At 46.9% G+C, this 25,674-nt stretch overlaps 1 protein-coding gene across 23 annotated transcripts in view; it reads right to left on the bottom strand.

Annotated features, from left to right (window-relative positions):
* Nucleotides 1–25,674, bottom strand: part of FHAD1 (forkhead associated phosphopeptide binding domain 1) — a 166,035-nt gene that overhangs the window by 80,247 nt on the left and 60,114 nt on the right. For all 23 annotated transcript variants that reach the window (XR_015143255.1, XR_015143258.1, XR_015143257.1 and 20 more), the window contains exons 5-9: nt 20,848–20,957; nt 17,225–17,461; nt 6,489–6,612; nt 2,943–3,073; nt 940–1,029 (exon numbers count right to left, since the gene is read on the bottom strand). Coding sequence is in view for 14 of the 23 variants with exons in the window: in XM_086343810.1 (XP_086199936.1) it covers nt 940–1,029; nt 2,943–3,073; nt 6,489–6,612; nt 17,225–17,461; nt 20,848–20,957 (692 nt within the window). In the remaining 9 variants the exon portion in view is untranslated. The remainder of the gene's footprint in view (nt 1–939; nt 1,030–2,942; nt 3,074–6,488; nt 6,613–17,224; nt 17,462–20,847; nt 20,958–25,674) is intronic.

The raw sequence follows: 25,674 nt of genomic DNA, 5'->3' as shown, positions 1-25,674 counted from the left end.
TAATTCTTTCCCTTGGGAGATGCTTCTACATCTTTAAAGCAAAGTAGGGTTTCTTTCAACAGATGCATTGAAAGTGCAGGGTGAGGGAAAATTTGAGTTTCCTTTGAAGATCAGCATGGATTCTGGATTCAACAGTACAAGGGACACATTCACTCATTAGATTCTCCTTCCTTGGAATATATTTTGAGTTCAGTCTAAATAGGGGTTATTTGGAAGACACCATGGGCAGAGCTTGGAAGAAAAGAACAATGAGCTTTTTCTTTTTGTTCCCATTTGAGACAGAGAATAGCAGTGCCCCTGAGAGAAGAAAATGGCCTCGACAGATGGAAAATACATGCTTAGTGATGTTCTCGAGGACTTGACTGGCGCGGAGGGTGAACATTCACATTTAGTGCTCATCTTTTCATTGTACTAATTTTTATATTCACCTTCCATACAAAGCCAATGATACATCTGCGTTTTATTTTGTTTTTATGAACTGATGTAAAACTGAATGCATCAATATTTAAGAAACAATACTTAAGGAGGCGTTTCATGTTAATAACAGAGCCCACGGCTGTGATAAAACTTGAGACAGTAGATCATGAAAATTTGGGCATTACAAGTCCAGGGGTAGGCACCATGGTGAATTTCTAGTAGCATCTAGTGGCCACTGGGCCACCTTTTGTCCCAGTCTCCAGCCCAACTCTAGCCCAGTTCCAGGGGCTGATAAGGGGCCTAGAGCCAACTGTCCATGAAATCCTAGGAGAGTATGTTTTCCAAGGTTTTCTACCCATCTCTTTGAGGCAAGCAAATCAAGAATTACATTAATTACATTAATAGACATCCATAAAGCCCCAGAGTTTGTACTAGCTAAGGGGCCAAGGAACCCCTCCAAAGCCCTGAAGGTCAAAGTCTAGGCTTTCCATGGACACCCAGGGGTGAGGAGCTTCAACGCACAGTTTTGTAGAGTTTTAGTTCTTTCTCTTGGGCCTCCAGGTTCTCCTTCTGGGCATCTTCCTTCTTTAACTCTTCTTTCAGCACTGAGCACTGGGGAGAAAAATAACCAGGTCACGTGGGCTTGACTGGGGGCCCTAAGTCCCTATGTGCGTGCCCAAGACTGTCTTCTGCTGTTTAACTCCATCACACCCTGCATCATGAGAGGCCAGACTGCCTGTGTGACGGAAGCACGGGGATCCTGTGGTTGTTCCTGGTTCACCCCTCTTGTGAGTTTTGACAAATAAAGTGTCTAAATTGCCCTTCAAAAGCCAGCCAACTGCACCACAGGGAGAGTCCAGACTCGCAGAGGCTGGTACTTAGTGGAGGAATTGAGCCGCTTTCACTCAGTGAGCATCGAGAGTGGTGAGGGAGGGCCAGTGAGTTTGGGTGGATCTTAGTGCTTTCGTGCAGGTTCCATCTCAGAGACACGACTGCCCTGCTGGTCACAGAGTGGTAAGCAGAGCTGCCTTTTCCGAGGGCATTTTGGCAACAGACATTAAGAGCATAAGGATGGACGTGCCTTCTTTCGACCCAGAAATTCCCACTTTAGACATGTACCCTAAGGACAATGATTAGAGAAATCAGTGAATCTGTAGCTTCAAGGATGTTCTCCATAGAACTGTCAGTAACAGTGGAAAAAAAAAAACAAGTGTTGTTTATAACAGGAGATCACCTTATAACACTGTGTACATCCAGGAGAAAGTGTGTGGCTTTTAAGACCAACGATAAAGCGTTGATTTATTAGCATGGGGAAGTCATTGTGTTTATGATTTTAAAAAATATGCATAGTGTAAATTCACTGTAAAATAACTGACTGCTTGATTTCTAGGTAACATATAGAAACAAGACTGGAAGAACCCAGAGGAAAAGTGACCTCGCTCCAAGGTCAATAGGGAAGGGGAAACGGGGACATAAGCAAATAGATGCAGGTGGGAGGTGGAAGAGCCAAGCAGGGGCTGTCTTTGCATATTCCTTCTACTAAGCACCAGCTCTGCAACCCCTCCCCGTCCCCAACACACACACACACACACACACACACACCGTCCTCTCACCTAAAACAGCGAGTGCACGTGCCTAGGAGGGCACTCTGCTTGGCAGAAACAAAGGCAGAGGCATTGCCCAGGCGGCTGACTGAGGCAGAGGCAGAGGAGCACTGCTAAAACCAGGCTCCCGTGTCTTGGAAAACGATTTTGTCACTCCCATTTCGCAGATAGGGAAATAAAGGCCAAATAAGTTACAGTAAGAGAAAGCTCTGGGATTGGACCCAGGTCTGTCTGACTCCAAAGCTCGTGCCTTTTGCCGGTTCCATATTCCGTGTAGTACTACGCACCAGTATCGTGCCTTTTCCTTGGAACCTCAGGATGTTTCCACCCCACACCTGTGCAGCCCTGGCTAATCCATCAGACAGCTGCTGGGAATCTCTGAGTTACGACCTGAGATGAAAGCTATGAGGTTTTACCTTGACTGGCAGAAACAGATGCATTATACAAATACTGAGAAATCTTATCCTATAGAGTCAGGATTCTAAAGTTGGCATGGAAGGCAAGATTTGCAAATAAAGTTCCATTTAAAAAACTCTTCACTTGCCTACCAAGTCTAGGGAAGAAATGAGAGTTTGTGTGTTTGCATCTGGATCTTCAAACATTCTGATTTGAAGGCAGTTATGAGAACCAGCGGTGCTGGGACCGTGATGGAGCCCTGTGGGTTGTCCTTGCTCACAGAGATATTTTATTCTGTTTTACATTAAGCTGTGCAGTAGCAATATATGCTAATAAGTGTGTTTGTTCCTGGGGTTTATTTATCATAGGGGTTAAAAAATGTTTGCTGCATTTGAAAATATATCATGCTATTCTGAGCCACATACTGTACTTTAAAAGCTGCCAAGAAGTTGACTTCTCTGCAGACACCTGACTGCACCGTGTCTGCTTTTCGAAGCTACACTTTGATGATGACCCAACACTCACTCTGGAGTTGAGGGCTTCAAGCTGGTGATCCTTTTCTTTGTTCTCACTTTTTAGTTGATTCACTTCCTGTTTTAGTTGTTGAACTTGCTCATCCTTTGCTAACATATCCTTTTGCAAAGATGACACCATCTCTGCAAAACAAAAATCACAGGTCAAAAGGGCAGGAAGGATTCCTGGCATCACCACGGCTGTTAGCCAAGTTTCGGACAAGAACCTCCAAGCCCAGGGCCAGCATTCCTAGAACTGCGGAGGTTGTTGCCAAGAATCCCAGAGCAAGAATGGGAATGAGACCAGAGACCATGGAACATGGTTTGAGGCGTCAGGGAGAATGAGGGGCAGTCAGCGAGCACCAGTGGGAGGAGAAGCCTTTGGGGGCCCCTGGTGGGCACAGGCTGGGCAGAGCCGAGAGGAGAGGCCATGCCCAGGGCTTGGGAAGCAAAGGCCCAGCACAGGTGAAGTCCAGGAATTCTTCTCCAGAGCCCAGGAGGCAGACTTGCGGCAGAGCGGACTGCTGGGCACTCTTGGCGGGGCGGCCAGCTTGAGTTTGGCCCTGTCCTAACCCCTTATTAGCTTGGCAGTCTTGGACAAGTTATTTCACCTCCCACTTCATGTCCTGCACAGAATTATTGAAAGGGTCAAGTGAGATCGCCTGTCCTAAGAACATAAAGTGACTAACTTATATTTGTTGTTGTTGTTCAGTCACTAAATCGTGTCTGACTCTTTGCGATGCCATGGACTGCAGCATGCCAGGCTTCTCTGACCTCCACCATGTCCTGGAGATTGCTCAAACTCATGTCCACTGAGTCAGTGATGCCAACCAACCATCTCATCCTCTGTCACCCCCCTATATGGCACTCACCATGTTTCACGACAGCCAGTTTCCAGCATGGCCCCCATGATCCCTGCCTCCTGGAATCCATGCCCTTGTGTGGCCCCTCCCACCCTGAATAGGACTGACATGGGTAACCCACATGATGCTGCGGAAATGATGCAATGTGACCTCCCAGGATGGGTCATTAAAGACACTGTGGCTTCCTCTTTGCTCTCTCTCTTGCACCGCTCACTCTGGGGGAAGCCACCCTCCGTGTTGTGAAGACACTCAAGCAGCCCTTGGGAGAAGTACGTGTGATAAGAGGCTGAGGCCTCCAGCCAACAGCCACATGGGCAGCAACTCTGAAAGGGGTTCCTCCCGCTTCCGATAAGGCTTTCAATGACATGACTGATGCCCCAGATGACATCTTGACTCCAATTCAAGAGAATTAAGTTACACACCCCTCCATCCCAAATTCCTGTACTGCAGAAACTGGGTGAGATAATAAATATCAGCTGTTGTTTTACCTGTTACATTTTGGGATAACTTGCTATACAGCAATAGATAACTACTCTGTTACTGAATTATCACTTTGGAGAAAAGTGGGAAGTGAAAGTGAAAGTTGCTCACTTTTCAAGCTGGTGGAAGATTCCACTTCCAGTGGACTTGGAGCCTCATTATATGCTCACTGTAATGCAATAGCTAAGTGACACACCCAGCAGCAACAGAGGATGAGATGGTTGGATGGTATCACCGCTTCAACGGACATGAACTTGGGCAAACTCCAGGAGATGGTGAAGGACAGGGAAGCCTGGTGCGCTGTAGTCCATGGGGTTTTGAAGAGTCAGATACAACTTGGTGACTGAACAACGACAACACACCCACCAGTACCATCACAGTTCTGAGGTCAATCATACAAGGTCAGAACGTGGGCAGTGGCCCAATTTCTGGAAATCACTGCCCCTTCCCTGAAATATTTGGAATAATCCTCCCATTCATTAGCCTATGAAATTACCCAGCCCATAAAAATTAACCACCTCATATTTCAGGGCCGCTCACCTTCTGCGATGGCCCATACTCTCTGCCTGTGGAGTGTGTTTCTCTCTAAACAAATCCACTTCTTACCTATCACTTTGTCTCTCACTGAATTCTCTCTGTGACAAGACATCAAGAACCTGAGCTTTATTAATGAATAAATAAAGCCCAGATGTATGACCTCAATTAAAAGACAGTGTGTTCTGGCCTGGGTCCAAGTCCCACCTGAGTTGCCCGGTTTCACACCCACTCTGCTGATCTCCCTTGGGTCCCCCCTGAGGCACTGGCCACCAAGTCACACAGTTTGCTTTCTCCACAGCACGACCACTCTCTGAAGCAGGCTGTTCATTTATTCGTCCTTTTCCTTCAGTGAGTACAGGGTCTGACTGTTTTGCTCAGAGCTCTCTCCCCAGAGCCTAGAACAGGGCATGACACCTCGCAGGTGCTCAGTCAGCATGCTGAAGGAATGAAGGAATCCAGGGAGCCCAGGCTCAGCCACAGCTGTGTGTGGGCTGCCCCCACCTCCAAGCCCTTTACCAGGGAACCACCTCTGTTGGTCTCACTTGGGCTCGAGTGCACTCAGGTGAAAATGGGTGAGATGATGGGTACCCAAAGTGGTGACCCCATTTTGTCCATGTTCTAGTTCACACTTGGGCAGGCTGGCTTGTGGAGCCACCCAAGTCACCCTATGTTCTATGTTTTCCCTGGCGGGGCCAGTGCTCAGGTGACCTCGTAGACAAGATATATGTGTGTGTGTGCTCAGTTGCTCAGTTGTGTCCAATTCTTTGTGACCCCCATAGACTGTAGCCCACCAGGCTCCTCTGCCCATGGAATTGTCCAGGCATAAATACTTGAGCAGTTGCCATTTCCTTCTCCAGAGGATCTTCCCAGACCAGGGATTGAACCTTGGTCTCCTACATCTCCTGTATTGGCAGATGGATTCTTTACCACTGAGCCAGCCACTTGGGATGGAGAAGGCACTGGCACCCCACTCCAGGACTCTTGCTTGGAAAATCCCATGGGCGGAGGAGCCTGGTGAGCTTCAGTCCATGGGGTCGCAAAGAGTTGGACACGACTGAGTGACTTCACTTTCACTTTTCACTTTCATGCATTGGAGAAGGAAATGGCAGCCCACTTCAGTGTTCTTGCCTGGAGAATCCCAGGGATGGGGGAGCCTGGTGGGCTGCTGTCTATGGGGTCGCACAGAGTCAGACACGACTGAAGTGACTTAGCAGCAGCAGCAGCCACTTGGGAAGCCTGGTCAAGATACAACATTCTCTCCAGTATTTATCAGGCCCTGCCCTAGGAAGTAGGTGGCAAGAAATCTGCACTGAGGGAGAATTCTAACTCTGACACTGGTGGCCTGGTGGGTTGCTGAGATCCCTGAGGCTGCACCCAGGTCACGGGCACAGGTGCTGTGGTAGATTGGTGATGTCTGCAGGGGGAGGGAGGCAGGTGCAGTGATAGACTGGTGATGTCTGTGGGGGGAGGGAAGCAGGTGCAGTGATAGATTGGTGATGTCTGCAGGGGGAGGGAGGCAGGTGCAGTGATAGACTGGTGATGTCTGTGGGGGGAGGGAAGCAGGTGCAGTGATAGATTGGTGATGTCTGCAGGGGGAGGGAGGCAGGTGCAGTGATAGATTGGTGATGTCTGCAGGGGGAGGGAGGCAGTTCTCAGGAGCAAATCCAGAAGGACCTCACCTGAAGTGATGGCATTATCCCTCCTCAAGTTCTCACCCTGGTTCTTCAGGGACGTGATTTCCAGGTTCCTCTCAGACAGGGTTTGGCACAGCACCTGGCTGTAGCCTTGCTGCAGGGCACTGATCTGTGGGAAGAGGCAACACACAGTCAGAACGGGGTCAGCCGGCTTTGCAGGACACGCTTCTCCAAGGCTGGACAAAAAGAGTCAGGTTGATCTTGGGTTGGGGTGTTGGGGAAACCAAGCTTTTCAGTTATAACTGGTGGGAGAGACGGGAGGGTGCCTATCTTCAGTGACCACCGTGTCCTACATCATCAAGACACAAACCTTACCTTTGTGGTCACCCAGGGGCTCAGGTGCCCTTGCCCTGGATCCCTTCCTGTGACTGAGGCAGGAGGCAGATGGGCTTCAGGCTGGAGACTTACAACCAGCCTTCTGTTTACATTTCCCAAGACAGGAGGTAGGTGGGCTCCAGGTTAGGCATTTACAACCAGCCTCCTGTTTGCACTGTGAGATGGAAACGACGACAGGAACAGGGTAAATGGCTGGACTTTGCCTCCTGTGGACACATCAGTTATGTCGGGGACAGACAGGGGCAAAACCTTGTTTGAGTACAAGACCAAGAGGTCACGTATTTCCCATCCTTGGGGCAAGGGAGTCGCTGCACATGTGCAGAAAGGCTCTTTGGGGATACCAAAGGAGGGGTCACCATTCCATAATATGTGATGTCAAGCCCCATCCCTCATTGGCTGCTGGGCTGGAATCTACCTTGGGAAAAAGCTGTGCACACATGTTGGGGAGGATCCTAGGGTAGGTCCCGTGTGGAAAAAGAAACCATTTAATTGGCCAAAGGTAAACAAAGACCCACTGGATGGGTGGCCACATAATGCAAAGAGCCGACTCACTAGAGAAGACCCTGATGCTGGGAAAAGATTGACGGCAGGAGGAGAAGGGGACGACAGAGGGCGAGATGGTTGGATGGCATCACCGACTCGATGGACCTGAGTTTGAACAAACTCCACAAGACTGAGCCACTGAACAACAACAACAAAGACTTGAAAGAATCGCCCTATACACATGATTTCACCACATCTGCCCTGGGCTCCTCCTCACTGAAGGGACGCCCAGACCGTTTCTCCCCGGGTGTGCATCTCTGTCTTAATGAAACAAACTGTTTCTCTTTGTGCTCTTGCAGTTGTCCTGCTGTGTCCAAACAGTTAACTTTGTACCTGTTTTTCTTTTTTTACAGTTTTTGCCTCCACAAGAAATGCATTTTTCAATGGGAGCAAGAGCCAGGGGAGATTTGCTTCTAGCCTCTAGCTGTTGATGGTCCAGTGGCTAGGAGTCCTGGTTTTTATCCCAGGTTCAGTTCCAGGGCAGGGAACTAAGACCTCGCTTCAAGCCACCGCTCACTGTTGACTCTCCGAGATCACCATCTGTGGCCTTTTAGCCATAAACAGGCCAGCCGCTGGTGCTGAATCATCCAGCACTGACTGTATGCAGAGTGAAATTCAAGAGACAGGAGGGTGTTGTGTGTGCTCAGTCACGTTCGACTCTTCTGTGACCCCAGGGACTGTAGCCCGCCGGGCTCCTCCATCCACGGGATTTCCCAGGCAAGAACACTGGAGTGGGTTGCCATTTCCTATTCCAGGGGTTCTTCCCAACTCAGGGATCAAGCCCATGTCTCCTATGTCCCCTGCATTGGCAGGCGGATTCTGTACCACTGGGAAGCCCCCAAGAGATGGGGTCTGCCATCTCTTCAATATATACTGAATATATATAATGAATATATATTCATTATACAATGAATTTCCTTTAATGAGAACAGCGAATCGCTTATACAACACTCCGGAGTTTACACAACTCATGTGCACACGCTACATGGATACTCCTCACAGCACTGCCGAAGGCTGACGTTCCCAGCAGGCTTCCCATTTGCAAGAGGGCAGACTGAGACTGGGAGAGGTAAAGTCCCCTGCTCAGGATCACGGGGCTGGTCAGAGGCGGAGAAGGATTCAAACCCAGCCTCTAGGGGCCCGTTTCCACTTTTCCAGGTGGCCCTAGGAAGCAGCATGAAAAGTTGGAGGCTCTAAAGCATAGCGTGGACTTGGGAGCCAGACTGTAGGCTTCAAGTCCTGTTTCTGCCTGTTACGGGCCCTGTGAACACAGGAAGACACCGTATTTTATTTTCAGTCTGTACGTGGGGTGATGGCAGTCCCAGTCTGATAGGATTGCTAGAAGTATAGTTTTTTCCCCAGTCCTTGCTTTGCGGCATGTCGGATCTTCGTTTCCCAACCAGGGATCAAACCTGTGCCCTCTGCTTCAGGAGCTTGGAGTCTTAACCACTGGACCACCAGGAAATCCCTGTTAGAAGTATCTTAACAAATTAGTCATGTGTGCAAGTAATCAGATTATGCCTGGCACACAGCATAGAGGGATGAGGTGTCATGGTCCTCTCAGCTGACTACCCATGGTATGTTTTAGCTTCAGCTTCCCTTGTCTGTCTCTGGGGAAAGGAGTTGGGAATCTTTGTGTGCATTTGTAAGTCTTGCTCAGGCTCACTTTAACACTGCTGTGGTTATTATTAGGAGGAAATACAGGAATCATGAGTGGGATGACCATGGGCTGGCTGCTCCAAGAACTCTGGAAGTCCCTGGCTCAGAACCCACTTGAGGGCCAGCCCCTCTCCAGGGATCCATACGCAGGGCAGGGGCCCTGGAAGGATGTCCTTGGAAAGCAGCCCTGGTAAGGGCTGGAAAGTAGCTGCCGCATTTACTGCAAGAGAGAACCACCTCTCACAGGTACCCGAGAGGCTGGGGAAGGGAGGTGGGCCAGAACCCCCTCCCTCTTCATCTGACTCATCGGACTGCTTGGTCTGAGTGGCCAGGCCTTTTCCCTCCCAGGGTGTGCTGTGGGCCTTCGCGGCTTTGATTTTTTAGACGTCAGGACTCAGTTCTCCCACAGGGACATGCTTATTGGGCCAGAAATGCCACATAGTCCGTAGACAAGATGAGAACTAGCTTGTTTTGATAGATCAAAATAGAAGCGACAAGCAGCAGGATGCAATTTCTTTGTTTTCCTAAGGTAAGGTTGCCGGATTTGGGGGAGAAAAAAAGGATGCAAATGACAGATAACATTTTCCTGTGTGTCCCATGCAGTATGTGGAACATACTCTAAAAAAGATATTCTAATATTCAAATTTAATTGGGTATCCTTATTTTATCTGGCAACCCCACCTAAGAGAGTTCTTAAACTTCAGTCATTCAAATACCACTTTCACTATTTTTGCCATATCTCTTTGCTGGTCCCACTATAATTTCTTAGCATTTTTCTTAGAAGCCCCTTGCTTTCTAAACTTAAAAAACATGTATTAAATTTAAAATAACTGCTATAAGAGTAAATAGTGACTCAACATCTTAAATAAAAATAATCTTAAAAAAAAGAGAAAATACAAGAATTTCCCTGTTTACTGTCAGACCAGGCTGCAGGCTTCACATTAAAAAAAAAAAAAAAAAGACTTGGGGGAAGGGGCAGGCATGCCCAGGTATTTGGGCAACGGTGTGGTGAATTTAACTCAGATGACCATTATATCTACTAGTGCGGGCAGGAATCCCTCAGAAGAAATGGAGTAGCCATCATGGTCAACAAAAGAGTTCGAAATGCAGTACTTGGTTGCAATCTCAAAAATGACAGAATGATCTCTGTTTGTTTCCAAGGCAAACCATTCAGTATCACAGTAATCCAAGTCTATGACCCAACCTGTAACGCTGAAGAAGCTGAAGTTGAATGGTTCTATGAAGACCTACAAGACCTTTTAGAACTAACACCCAAAAAAGATGTCCTTTTCATTATAGGGGACTGGAATGCAAAAGTAGGAAGTCAAGAAAACCTGGAGTAATAGGCAAATTTGGCCTTGGAATACGGAATGAAGCAGGGCAAAGACTAATAGAGTTTTGCCAAGAAAATGCACTGGTCATAGCAAACACCCTTTTCCAACAACACAAGGGAAGACTCTACACATGGACATCACCAGATGGTCAACACTGAAATCAGACTGATTATATTCTTTGCAGCCAAAGATGGAGAAGCTCTATACAGTCAACAAAAACAAGACCAGGAGCTGACTGTGATTTGGCAATAAGGAGCTGAACTCCTTATTGCCAAATTCAGACTGAAATTGAAGAAAGTAGGGTCGGACACGACTGAGCAACTTCACTTTCACTTTTCACTTTCATGCATTGGAGAAGGAAATGGCAACCCACTCCAGTGTTCTTGCCTGGAGAATCTCAGGGACGGGGGAGCCTGGTGGGCTGCCGTCTATGGGGTCGCGAGGAGTCGGACACGACTGAAGCGACTTAGTAGCAGCAGCAGCAGCAGGAAAAACCACTAGACCATTCAGGTATGACCTAAATCAAATCCCTTATGATTATACAGTGGAAGTGAGAAATAGATTTAAGGGCCTAGATCTGATAGATAGAGTGCCTGAGGAACTATGGACTGAGGTTCGTGACATTGTACAGGAGACAGGGATCAAGACCATCCCCATGGAAAAGAAATGCAAAAAAGCAAAATGGCTGTCTGGGGAGGCCTTACAAATAGCTGTGAAAAGAAGAGAAGCAAAAAGCAAAGGAGAAAAGGAAAGATATAAGCATCTGAATGCAGAGTTCCAAAGAACAGCAAGAAGAGATAAGAAAGCCTTCTTCAGCAATTAATGCAAAGAAACAGAGGAAAACAACAGAATGGGAAAGACTAGAGATCTCTTCAAGAAAATTAAGAGATACCAAGATACTTTCATGCAAAGATGAGCTCGATAAAGGACAGAAATGGTATGGACCTAACAGAAGCAGAAGATATCAAGAAGAGGTGGCAAGAATACACAGAAGAACTGTACAAAAAAGATCTTCATGACCCAGATAATCACGATGGTGTGATCACTGACCTAGAGCCAGACATCCTGGAAAGTGAAGTCAAGTGGGCCTTAGAAAGCATCACTATGAACAAAGCTAGTGGAGGTGATGGAATTCCAGTTGAGCTATTCCAAATCCTGAAAGATGATGCTGTGAAAGTGCTGCACTCAATATGCTAGCAAATTTGGAAAACTCGGCAGTGGCCACAGGACTGGAAAAGGTCAGTTTTCATTCCAATCCCAAAGAAAGGCAATGCCAAAGAATGCTCAAACTACCGCACAATTGCACTCATCTCACACGCTAGTAAAGTAATGCTCCAAATTCTCCAAGCCAGGCTTCAGCAATACGTGAACCGTGAACTTCCAGATGTTCACGCTGGTTTTAGAAAAGGCAGAGGAACCAGAGACCAAATTGCCAACATCCGCTGGATCGTGGAAAAAGCAAGAGAGTTCCAGAAAAATATCTATTTCTTCTTTATTGACTATGCCAAAGCCTTTGACTGTGTGGATCACAATAAACTGTGGAAAATTCTGAAAGAGGTGGGAATACCAGATCACCTGACCTGCCTCTTGAGAAATCTGTATGCAGGTCAGGAAGCAACAGTTAGAACTGGACATGGAACAACAGACTGGTTCCAAATAGGAAAAGGAGTATGTTAAGACTGTATATTGTCACCCTGCTTATTTAACTTATATGCAGAGTACATCATGAGAAACGCTGGACTGGAAGAAGCACAAGCTGGAATCAAGATTGCGGGGAGAAATATCAATAACCTCAGATATGCAGATGACACCACCCTTATGGCAGAAAGTGAAGAGGAACTAAAAAGCCTCTTGATGAAAGTGAAAGTGGAGAGTGAAAAAGTTGGCTTAAAGCTCAACATTCAGAAAACAAAGATCATGGCATCTGGTCCCATCACTTCATGGGAAATAGATGGGGAAACAGTGGAAACAGTGTCAAACTTTATTTTTTTGGGCTCCAAAATCACTGCAGATGGTGACTGCAGCCATGAAATTAAAAGACGCTTACTCCTTGGAAGAAAAGTTATGATCAACCTAGATAGCATATTCAAAAGCAGAGACGTTACTTAGCCATCAAAGGTCCGTCTAGTCAAGGCTATGGTTTTTCCAGTGGTCATGTATGGATGTGAGAGTTGGACTGTGAAGAAAGCTGAGAGCCGAAGAATTGATGCTTTTGAACTGTGGTGTTGGAGAAGACTCTTGAGAGTCCCTTGGACTGCAAGGAGATCCAACCAGTCCATTCTGAAGGAGATCAGCCCTGGGATTTCTTTGGAAGGGATGATGCTAAAGCTGAAACTCCAGTACTTTGGCCACCTCATGCGAAGACTTGACTCATTGGAAGACTCTGATGCTGGGAGGGATTGGGGTAAGGAGGAGAAGGGGACGACAGAGGATGAGATGGCTGGATGGCATCACTGACTCGATGGATGTGAGTCTGAGTGAACTCCGGGAGTTGGTGATGGACAGGGAGGCCTGGAGTGCTGTGATTCATGGGGTCGCAAAGAGTCCAGAGACGACTGAGCGACTGAACTGAACTGTGGTGACCTTGCCACCAGATGGCGCTCACAGCCTTTGGTCCTGGTTTCTGTGCCTGAAAATCTTGTTATTCTTACTCTCAGAGAATTAGCGGAAGTGTCAAGGTCTCACAAGTTTTCTTTCTCGTTTCATGCACCACCATGGGTGAGAGTCTATGACATTTATGATGGTTATAGATACTTATCCCCTGGGGCATCTGAAACATTATTGGGACAGGTCTGCTCTAGAAGGTGGCGGGGGGGGGGGTGGGGAGGGGACACAGGCCACTCTGGCCCCCAACCTCTCCCAGGCTATTGTTCAGTTGTTCAGTTGTGTCCGACTCTTTGGAATCCCATGGACTGTAGCATGCCAGACTCTTCTGTCCTCCACCATCTCCCAGAGTTTCCTCAAATTAATGTCCATTGAGTCAGTGATGCTATCTAACCATTTCATCCTCTGTTGCCCCTTTCTCCTTTGGCCTTCAATCTTTCCTAGCATCAGGATCTTTTACAGTGAGTTGGCTCTTTGCATCAGGTGGCCAGAGTACTAGAGCTTCAGCTTCAGCATCAGTCCTTCCAATGAATATTCAGAGTTGATTTCCTTTAGGATTGGATCTGGATCTCCTTGCTGTCCAAGGGACTCTTAAGAGTCTTCTCCAAACCACATTTCTAAAGCATCAATTCTTCAGTGCTCGCTTTCTTTACGGTCCAAATCTCACATTTGTACATGACCACCTTCTATGAGTGGTGGTGGTGGGTGACACAGGCCACTCTGCCCACCAGCTTCCCCAAGGCTATACTTTTGCATGTTTGTGCTTTGGACTTTGAGTGAAAAAAATTCTTTCATCTCTTACTGAGGAGATGAAAGAGGGTGGGTGGTGGCGGTGGTGGAATGCAGCTTTCCCATAAAAGGTACTTGGAACACTTAAGCAAACTGTTTCTAGCTCTTCTCAGCTTAATGGGTTTATTTGCATAAGGAAGAACACACAGAGACAAACTTCCAGAAGGGAAAACATACGTTCCCCTCTAAAGACTCCGGTGCTTTTGACAGATTTAAAATATTTCATTTTAAGTGTCAGAGTTTTAGGATTTTGGATTGCTGACAAACTCAAGAGTCTTCAAGGGGCTTCCCTGGTGGTCCAGTGGTTGACAGTTCACCTTCCCATGTAGGGGACGTGGGTTTGATCCCGGGTCAAGGAACTACGAGCCTGTGCTCCGCAGTTAGAGAAAGCCTACACACACAACGAAGGCCCAGCTTAGCCAAAAAAAAAAAAAGAGTGTTTCAAACCTCTTTGTTACTTTTACTACCAAAACAAATATCCATGTTGTCTGTAACTGGCATAAATTCCAAGATGTTTAATGTCTGTTACACTATGTAATAAAATGGGCCCAGAATCATAAGAAAATTAATAGTGCTAGGAGGAGTGACTGTTTCAAGATACTAATTTGGTTTCTAATTAGCACGGGCGTATAAGAACACATGCAGGTAAGAATTTTCTAGCGATATTTCTAGGGGATCGAAGATCTTTGAGAGCAAGTCATTATGTACACGCTTTCAGGGACTAAGGAGAATGCATACGGTAATCAGAACGATAAATCAACCAGCCATGCGGCTTCTGCTTCTGGCTGAATGTTCTGCAGGCAGTAGAATATTGAAGAAGCTGAAACGTGAGTGGATGCAACTCGATTTGAGTTCAAACCAGGGCAGCCTCCGGTTCATAGATGTCTTGTTACAAAATATTCTCCTTCAGTTATAAGTAAAACTCCAGAGGTGGAGGAGGTAACAGGATGATGAATCAGTGTAATTATTTCTAGATAATATCTTTGTAAAAAAATTTTTTTCCCTCTAGATATCATCAGCCACTTTAAATAATACTCAAATTGTGACTGGCTGATATTCAAAGATATGTGGAAATTCTATAATATTATATGTCAAATATGTTTCAACTGAAAAAAAAAAAAGATATATGAGAATAATTCAGTCTTGTCCATGTGCCTGTGACATTAAGTCAGGAAAGCTCTGAAATGGGAGGATAACTGAAAAGGCTATTTCAGCAAAACTGGGTTTAGCTCGAGAGAAGGTGCTCCTCAGTGCATCAGTTACACGTCACGGTAGCTGTTTGCAGCAGGGGTTCCTGAAGGACTTGCTGCTTTCAGTGTTTTCTTCAAAAATAGGTTCAAAAGAGAGTCACTGCTTCATTGAAATACTAGAACATCTATCCTGTTTCCTGGTTTATTCTGTCCCCCTCACTAGAACAAAACAGGGGGAAGGATCATGTCTTCCTTGTTTCTGCGGAATTCACAGAACCTGGAAGACAGCATGACACAGGGGTGGCCCCCGCAAATACTGATTTGAATGAATGGATGGATGGACGAAGAACAGACACGGACCTATCAGAGTTTTGGAAGGTTACTAGGACCAACCTTTGCCTTCATGGAGCTGACAGTCTCCTGATAGAATCTCCTAGGTTCCCCATACTCCTTTCTAGGGCACCATTTCTAGGACTGAAACTGCGCACCTAGAATCGGTTACAGAAGGGGAAGGCAGTAAACAGAGAATCAGGGAACCGAGGCCCCAAACGTGGCTATGGCTTTAAGCAGAATTACGCACTGAGGCCAAAATTCATCAGGGGCCCATTTCTTTTTCTTATCAACGATGCTGAGATATGGGCTTCCCTGGTGGCTCAGCTGGTAAAGAATCCACCTGCAATGCAGGAGACCCCGGTTTCATTCCTGGGTTGGGAAGATCCCCCGGAGAAGAGAAGGGCTACTCACTCCAGTATTCTGGCCTGGAGAGTTCCACGGACTGTATGGTCCGTGGGGAGAGTCAGACACAACTGAGCTACTTTCACATATGTTGAGATATAATTTGTGTACAAGATCAATGGCCTGAAGTCATTCCTTAAAAAAAAATTTTTTTTTTTTGGATCTAGTTTCAAGAGAAAGGAACTTGACTATAAATCCAGGTATCCTGGGTGGAGAATTTTGGGTGAAATTCTCCATAAATGAAGCAGCAGCTGCCTTCAGGGTGCTCTCAGGGTGCTCCCTGAGGCTCCACCTGAGAGCCATCACCCTGAGTCACCACCCTAAGGCTCTGACCCCTTGTCTTCAACCCCTACCTGGTTTTTCTTTTTTTTTAATAAAGGCCTTGGTGTTTGGAACACTTGGAGGTTCCTTCTCCCCATCTCCAGTCCTCTCTGGCTGGGGCCAGGTGAGCATGAGAGGTGGTCACTAAAGCCACAGAGCTGGGTGGAAGGGGCAGAGGGGAGCTCAAGTCACACAGCCCCCTCTCATTAACTGTGCAAGCTGTAACAAGTTCCTGGGTATCTCCGAGCCTACCTGGGTCTCCTCATCTGTAGAATCATATGTGTGGTCAGGGGCTTCCCAGATGGTGCTAGTGGTGAAGAACCTGCCTGCCAAGGCAGGAGACGTAAGAGACCAGGGTTCGATCCCTGGGTCAGGAAGATTCCCTAGAGTAGGGTATGGCAATCCACTCCAGTCTCCTTGCCTGAGGAATCCCATGGCAGAGGAGCCTGGTAGGCCTCAGTCCATAGAGTTGCAGAGTCAGACATGACTGAAGAAGGCACTTAATCAAAGGTATTAATAGTATTGTTCTTAGCAGGCTAGGAACCTACCAAGTCTCTCCTCCCTGGATCTGTGCTCTTCTCCACCATCTGTGCTGACCACCCGTTTCCAACTATCCGGGTGGATACCCTTGGTGCTCCCTGAGGCTCCACCTGAGAGCCATCACCCTGAGTCACCACCCTAAGGCTCTGACCCCTTGTCTTCAACCCCTACCTGGTTTTTCTTTTTTTTAATTAACTGTCATTAAAGTATAGTTGCTTTAGAATGTTGTGTTAGTTTCTGCTGCACAGCAAAGTGAATCGGTTACATATACACATATATCCCTTCTTTTTTCGACTTCCTTCCCATTTATTTCACCACAGAGCATTGAGTAGGGTTCCCTGTGCAATACAGTAGGTTCTCATGAGTCATCTATTTTATACATGGTATTAAGAGTGTGGGGCTTCCCTGGTGACTCAGTGGTAAAGAATCCGCCTGCCAAGGCAGGAGCTGCAGTTTCCATCCCTGGGTTGGGGACATGCCCCTGGAGAAGGAAATGGCAACCCACTCCAGTGTTCTTGCCTGGAAAATCTCATGGACAGAGGAGCCTGGTGGGCTATTGTTCATGGGGTCGCATAAGAGTCGGACATGACTTAGCAACCAAACAACAATTAAGAGCGTGTGTATGCCAATCCCAACCTCCCAATACGTCCCACACCCCTCCTCCCCCTACCTGGCTTTTCAAGTTCTCGATTTCTCTCTGTTGGGCATCATCGTCTTCCTCCAGAACCTGGAGCTTGGGTGGGACCACCCTCTCATTCTGTCTGGAGGTGGCTGTTTCTGACAGCTTCTGGCTCAGGTGGGCCACTTCGTTCTGAAGGTTCACGATCACGGCATCTTTGTATTTGGATTCGAGTTCGAAATCCGATAGACGGCTGACTTCTTTTCCCAGCAGCAGAATTATTTCATCCTGGGTGGAGGCCAGATGGGAAGTTTAGTGGGTGTGGGTCTGGGTGTAAGGCTGAGCCCACTGAAAAAAATATAGGAAAAATATGGTATCATTCTCTGGGAAGGTGAGGGCAGGCAGGGAAGGACAAGGCAGATTCTCAAGGCTATCTCTGTCATTTGAGAAAACCTCAAAGAGTCAAGAATTTAGTTGAAATGATGTCCTTGTATATCGATATCTGTAATGGATGTCTGGGCTTCTCAGCTGGTGCTAGTGGTAAAGTACTCGCCTGCCAATGCAGGAGATAGAAAAGATGTGGGTTTGACCCCTAGGTCGGGAAGATCCCCTGGAGGAGGGCATGGCAACCCACTCCAGTATTCTTGCCTGGAGAATGCCATGGACAGAGAAGCCTGGTGAGCTACAGTCCATGGGGTTGCAAAGGGTCAGACACGACTGAAGCGACTTAGCCTGCACACACGAGTGGATGTCTATAGCTCACAGGTACTGAAACTACTGAGAATTATCCTTTCACATTAAGAATAACCATCCCACTTGGGAACTTTTGTTGCTGGAAAGTTTATAATTTTTTATTTATAATATTCAGCCTAGCACACTGGGGACCTAGGAAAGGTAACTAGGAAATCAAGATTCTGTTCAATCACATTCTACTTATAACGAGGGCTATTTTTTTTTTTAAAACTTAAAACATTTAATACATTCTGAAATATTTATTTTCCCTTTCCTCTCTTCTAGTACTTCCTGCCTCTCTGGCAATTCATTTAAGAATTTTTTTTCCAGGTCACTGGATCTGGGAAGTAAATGAGACGGGAATGGTGATTATTTGTGCGGGCTGGTGTAAACTTTGGGCTGGAAAAGCAACATCGCCGGCAGACTTCACCCACAGGTGTAATTAACTGTGTCTTCCATCTCTCCAAAGAAAAAGTTCTAACAAAAGAATTCGTTAGGTTTTCCAAAAGTGGAAGGAAAAAAAAAAAATCCCCCAAGCTTCTCACCAGCAGTTATCAACAAAATGTCAAGAAAACTGGGAAAAAAAGAATTCACCAGATGCCTTTTCAAAGGCAGACACAAAAAGAGGTAAAGAGGCAATTTCCAGGCTGGCTCATTCCCGGGGGAGCTTGTCCAGTTGGCCTCAAGACCTTCCAGCTCTATGACCTGGGGAAGGACAGGATCTTAGTCAGGAGGAAGCTTGTCTGACATTGCCAGCTGCTGCCAAGGGTCTTCCTCTGCTGCTGCTGCTGCTAAGTCGCTTCAGTCGTGTCTGATTCTGCGTGACCCCATGGACTGCAGCTTACCAGGCTTCTCTGTCCATGGGATTCTCCAGGCAAGAACACTGGAGTGGGTTGCCATTTCCTTCTCCAGGTCTTCCTCTGGGTCCCTGTAAATGCTGGTGGCAAAATTTCAAGAGAGAGTACCAAACAGATTACCTGCTCCTGGGAAATCTGCCCCCCTCTTTCATCCTATTATGATCAGCCAGGTGCTTATTTATTTTTCATGCAACAAACACTCTCTGGGCAGCCACTATATACCAGGCCCTGTGTTGGTGCTGAAATATAAGTTTGCAGAGGGTGGCGGACTGGTGTGGGTTCTGTCTTCCTGGTGAGCGCCACCCCCCCAACCCCCCGTGCCCTTCCTGGAGGGAGCCCGGTGCATGTGACCCAAGCTGGTCAATCAAAGTTTAAGATTTCACATGTCGGTTACAGAGGGCGAGGATCTTGTGCCTCCTTTTGGACCACAGACCTTACATTTAGAGGCTTGTTTGCCTGAGTTTGCCTTTTTCAACACACAAAACTGGCCTTATGCAGAAAGCCAGACTCTGAAGGAAACAGAGAGGAGAGATTGGTGGTAGGAAGTGTTCTGATGACAAGATTCAAGCTCCTGGATCTAGCCATACCTGAAGCTAGAAGCCCTTTAAATATTCCAATAAGAGGAGCCAATAAATGCTTCCCCCTCCACCAAGCTAATTTCTTTACTGTCACCTGAAGGAGTCCTGGCAAGTCAGGGCATAAATGGCTTATAAATAGAAAAAAATTATAACCGTGGTTGCACTATATTTCCAATTTAAAAATGGAGGCAGTTTGAAAAATGGCTACAAACACTTTGCAGCTTTGCCATCTAGCCTATTTTCCTGCCCTCTAAGTGTAGGCTGGCCCTGGGACTTCTTTAACCAACAGAAGGTAATGGAGGTGTGGCTGCACAATCCCCAGGCAAGTTCTTACAGGCTGTGAGCTTGTGTTCCAGCCCCTGGGAACCCTGAGAGCACTGTGCTATGATGAAAAACCACAAACAGAAAGGGGGCACCAGTCCAGGCATCCTGGCTGAGGCTCCAGTCCTGGGAAGGAGGCCATCAGGGAGACCACCGGCTGGGCCAGGTCGTGGGCTGACTGCAGTCTAGTGAGTGAGGTCAGGGGACAGGAGCAAAGGAAACTTCCAGGTCAATCTGGAGATTCTGGGGAATAATGAGTTGCTGTTTTAAGCCCCTAAGCTTTAGGGGTGGCTTGTTACATAGCAAGAAATACAGAATCCAAGCCTGGCTTCTCACCTCCCTGCAACAATTCTTACAGTCTTGTCTCAGGACACCTTTGTCGGAATCCCCTACCTCCTGAAGTTTGGATTCCATGTCTGACAAAGACCCCAGGTAGTTCTGTTCCTCACAGACTCCGAGAATTGCTGCAGGCCCAGGCCCTGGCCTTTGACGAAAGCGAGATATTGCAGACTGCTTCTTTTAGAATAATTTTCAGGTCATGTGTAAGAGGGGAGAAATCAACCCAGGTCCTTCCCAGGATGGTTTGAATTCACCTCTTCTCCTTCTTTGAACCTCCCTAATTCTTTAATGAGTCTCTTTCTTTGCTCGGGCCTCCCTGACTTCAGTGTTCACTTCTTCCTGCCAGAAATGTATTTATCCATGATCACTGTTCCATCACTCGAAGCTGACCAAGTGATTACTATGTGTGTGTTAGAAGTACCCGCTGGGAAGTTAACCAGACCTAGGTTTGAGTCTTAACACTGCTCCTTACCCTGGGCAACCTTAAACAAGTTACTTAACCTCTCTGAGCTTCGGTTTCCTCATCTGCAAAGTGAGGGAGATAAAATCTATCCTGAAGATGATAAGGATTAACAAGCCAAGGAAATGTCAAGTGCACAGGACATGGCCCAGCACACAGGAGGGGCTCAGTACCTTGCAGTGGTAGATGCTGTTTGGGACAAAATGAGCAGTAACCAGACTTTTGGCTGAATGTCTTGGGAGCAAGAGGTGATTTCTTGGAAGTAGTCAAAAAAAAAAAAAAAAAAAAAAAAAGGCACTTCTAGAGTCACAAAGAGCAAGAGGCAGTGGCAAGCCCTCCGTGGGTCCCTCCTGCTACTGCAGCTCTGTCCTCCCCAAGATCCCTCACCTTCTCCTGCTGGGCCAAGTCATGATCCACAAACATCTCTCTGGCGGATCCTGCCCCAGGAATTTCCTCAGCCACTGGTTGGTCTGACAGATCCACGGCGTTGGTCCACACTAATACACATGGGCGACAGAGAATGCAGAGGAGATTGTAAGTTTCCCCCAAATCTTAGAGGATATCTTCAGATTAACCTTCACACTCATGAAACTCATGCAATGACATCATCACAGGAACGTTGGTAAGGGGAAGAGCCGCCTCTTCCTCTTCCCCTGGGTTAGCTGTGCGGATGCACTTTGATGCAGCCCTTTCCAGACTTATTTCTATGCCGCGTAAGAGCTGAGGACCTGTGCACGTCATTTAATCTCTCTCAGCTGCATATATAATGTAGGGACACTAACAGTCTCTATTATAAAGGGCTCTTTGGAGAGTAAATAGAATGAAGATGTAGAGCAGGGGTGGGAAAACTACGGCCCTACGGCCAAATCTGGCCCTCTGGGTATTTTAAAATTTATTTATTGGGCTTCTCTCTACTGCAGTGAGTGGAGCTACCCTCCAGTCGCGGTGCAGGTACTTCTCACCGCAGTGGTTTCTCTTGCTGCAGAGCACGGGCTCTAGGGAGCAGGTTCAGTGGCTGCAGCACGTGGGATCAGTAGTTGCGGCGCACGGGCTTAGTGGCTCCACGGCATGTGGAATCTTCGCAGACAGGGACTGAACCTGTGTCCCCTGCACTGGCAGGCAGATTCTTCTCTATTGCGCCACCAGGGAAGCCCAGCTATTTTTAAACTGCAGTCACATCTTTTATTTACGATTTTTTTTTTTGAGGCTGACCTGTTTTCCTTTCTAAGTCTTTATTGAACTAATTACAATATTGCTTCCGCTCTGTGCTTCAGGTTTTTGGCCATGAGGCATATGGGATCTTAACTCCCGTACCAGGGATCAAACCCGTACCTCCTGCTCTGGAAGGTGAAGTCTTAACACTGGACCACCAGAGAAGCCCTAGTCATATCTTTAACAAAAAACAAAAATGGGGAAATACCCTGGCTGTCCAGTGGTTAGGACTCTGCTTTCCCTGCCAAGGGCTCGGGTTCAATCCCTGGTTGGGGAACTAAGATCTCACAGCCAACAAACAAAAACAAATATGGATTTACATAACAGAGATTTTCTCCAGCTTACTTTTCACCTAACAATATTAAAAAAGAAAAATCAGCATTTGCAGCTGTACTTGGTTCTTTTAAAAAATATTTATTTATCTTTGGCTGTGTTGGGTCTTACGTGTGGGTGAGTGGGCTTCTCTCCAGTTGTGGCGGGTGGGCTCCAGAGCACGGGGGCTCTCTAGCTGTGGTGTGCAGGCTTAGCTGCCCTTCGCCACATGGGAGCTTAGTTCCCTGATCAGGGATCAAATCCCCATCCGCTGCACTGGGAGGCAGGTTCCTAACCACTGGACCACCAGGGAAGTCCCTGTACTACATCCTTTTTAATGACAGCATTGTGCTCCACTGTACAACCCTACCTGATGTATTAACTGGGACCCACTTGATAAACATACAAGCTTTCCTGATTGTTTGCTCATTAATCCCATTATTACAAGGGCTGTTTACATGACTTTTGGGGGATGTGGCATTATGTTTGGGGATCTCACTCTGAATTATATCAGACACAATTCACATCAAGACTGAATAATTTTTTTTTTTGGTGTAGAAACTTTCGTAAAGATTTCCATAATTCTGCTTGTGAGATCACTGGGCTCCAAGCAGTGTATTTTAAATTTCCAACTGACTCTGGTTTCTGGGCAGTCACTGCACATTCTTATCTTCTTGTGAAGTGAGAAACTGATCCAATTGTTTTCAAAGCCAGTGAAACTTTAATGGGTGTTAACATGAATGATGAATGAAGCATGCACCGACGCGTTTGTGGCCATTTATTCCATCATTTATTCATTTGGCTTCTGCATTTTTTATTTATGCACTTCAGAGTCAATGATTCCCTCCCTACCAAGCTTTTAAACATGTCTGTGGATCCTAGAACCTCCAGTGGACGCAGCCTATTAAAAAAAAAAATCCTCTCCTGGTACAGGTTTGACTATAACGTGCAGCCAAATTCTGGGCCCTGTCATGCATCAAGGATCGTCACAGGCCTGCGCTTTAGTTTCTAAATATTCAGCATCGTGTGCCCGGTGCTATATGCGTGCAGGTCGCTTAACTTGCAGGCTAGAGGCGGTCAGATCCCGAATCTGCAGTCCTCTCCTGGTGCGGCCGGGCAGCACTGCATTAGACAGGCCATAGACCAGAGGCAGTTGTGCCTCCCGAAGGTCAGAAATGGGTTCTTACTGGTAACAGCGTGGCCTGTTACTTGGCATGCTGAACGCTAGAAACCAGCTCCCAGGGATCCAAGGGAGGAAGGGACTGCCTAGGCTGTGCCCCGGGGCAGGCCCTGGAGTCTGACCCTAACGGGGCGAGTGTCCAGTCTCGGCTTAAAGCTCTGGCGTCTGCTGCTATCTCTAGGGGTAACTCAAGATGCTTAGAGACCCTGCAAGGTGATGGTCAGAGGGGGACATCATCAAACCTATAGAACAGGCTGGACGACGGGATCCCTCTGCTGCAGAAGATGTGTTCACGGAAAGTCTCTGTGGGGGCAGAATGTGCTCTGAGACTCACTTTCCTTACAACCAGGCTGGGAGGTGCTGGGGCAGCTTCCCCTCACTCGCCCCAAATGTCTTTACAGGCTACTATTATTTATCAACACTGGAGCAGGAAATAGCAACCCACTGAGTATTCTTGCCTGGAAAATTCTATGGACAGAGAGGCCTGGCAGGCTACAGTCCATGGGGTCACAGAGTCGTATACAACTGTGGGACTGAGCTATCTTCGTAGCTCTTCCTGTTTCCCCCGTTCCTATTAATATTATTTATCAAAAAGGACCTAAGGGCCACGTCTGACCAAACCGGTTTAACTAAGTTCAAAACAGACCCTCTTGCCTGCTGGATCCCTTGGAGATCCTAGTGGGGAGAACCCCCAGGGAGGGCCAGGAGGGCTGGGGGATTGGGTGGGAGCAGAGGTAGGGACAGAGGCACTTTAAGAAGTTTCCAGCAGGAGCTATTTGCCAAACAGCAGGGGAGTTACTTCAATATTTTAACAACCCACTGTCCTGGTGTGTGTGTGTGAAAGTCTCTCAGTTGTGTCTGACTCTCTGCTACTCCATGGATTATACATCTATGGAATTCTCCAGGCCAGAATACTGGAGTGGGTAGCCTTTCCCTTCTCCAGGGAATCTTCCCAAGTCAGGGATTGAACCCAGGTGTCCCTCATTGCAGGCAGATTCTTTACCAGCTGAGCCACAGGGAAGCTTGCCTGTCCTGGTGCTTATCCAATAATCATCAGTCTACAAAGGGGCAGCAAGTGTGCACCTTAACTGTGTCTTATTTTTTTTGTCATTTCTTTCTTTAAAAAAATTTTTTTAAATTATGAAAGTATGACAACACATCTATAGCAGACATGGAAAATACAGAATAAAGTTACATATATTAACTGTATCTTCAAGACGTTGCTACATATGGTAAGTTGTAAATAAAAGTTAAATGACAATCATGGGTAGATAATCATTTAATTTTTAAAAATTTTAACATTTACTGAGTGTTCAGTATGCATCAGGGACTGTGCTTGGCACTTACAGGCAGGATCTGATTTTGTCTTCATGACAACCTGGTGAGATAGGCTTTACTATTTCCACCTCTAGTGAAGGACACGGAAGCCTGGCGTGATACGGTCCGTGGGGTCGCAAAGAGTCAGACACGACTTCGTGACTGAACAAGCACATTCCTGTTTCCATTTTATAAGTGAGTGGTATGACGTACAGAGATGGCAAGTCACCTACTCAAGGACACACAGCTGGTATGTAGGTACGAGCCCAGGTCTATTGGATTCTGAGCCCAACCGCTCCTAACCTCTACGCAGTAAATTTACTGAAGTGGGAAGACATTTATGATATATTATTGAATTTCAAAAAGCAGGTTACCAATGTTAGGTTCACAAGATCCCATTATTGGGAGAAAAATTATATATAAATTGGATGGTATTTCAAAAAATTCACCCAATGTATTTTCTGTTCTCAGTAATTCTTCTCCACTTCCCATGAGCTCTTGCCATTAAGATTTGGTGGTTTTGGAGCTGAGGTTTTATTGCCTTGTGGGAAAGGAAGGATGACTATTAACTTAGAATGGGGTGATTCAGCCTCCAGGCACAATGATGTTTTGACTTCTGGCAAAGACTGGAGACATTTCTGAGTATCACAGTCGGAGGGTCGGGGGGTGGGGTTGCTGCTGGCATCAGTGGGAAGGAGCCAGGGATGCTGCTAAATGTTCTAAAATGAACAGGACAGATCCCACAGCAAGGAGTTATCCAGTCCCAAATGTCACCGTGCTGAGACGGAGAAACTCTGACCTGGCCTACGATAAATAAGGCCTTGGCCTTGGGTTTTCAAATAGGATTTTTCAGATCTATAGCAAGGCAACAGTCTAACAGTAAACCAACTTTAGTTGAAAACCCCAGCTTCATTAAGAGGGGATGGGTTTTTTTCAGAACCCTCAAAAATAGATGTTTTCTATCAAGAGCCAGCCTGGAGGACTGGAACATAGAGTGCTCTGAAGAGTGGAGCAGAGAGGCCCAGACAGGAAGGAGCTCTCCATCACATGGGAAGTTGAAAGCCCTTCTCAGAGGATGGAGTGTCAGGGAAGTCAGGGTGAATGTATGGAAACAGATGAGATATGGCTGGGAGGCTGAGGGAATAGAGCCCCAGGTAGATGTGAAGGCCTCTAAGCCATAGGATTCATCCGTC

This window comes from Bos grunniens, chromosome 16 (assembly GCF_055505025.1).
Source record: "Bos grunniens cultivar Pamir isolate PY7600 chromosome 16, Bosgru_T2T1.0, whole genome shotgun sequence".
Lineage (NCBI taxonomy): Eukaryota > Metazoa > Chordata > Mammalia > Artiodactyla > Bovidae > Bos > Bos grunniens.
This window is presented reverse-complemented; position numbering and strand designations above follow the sequence as displayed.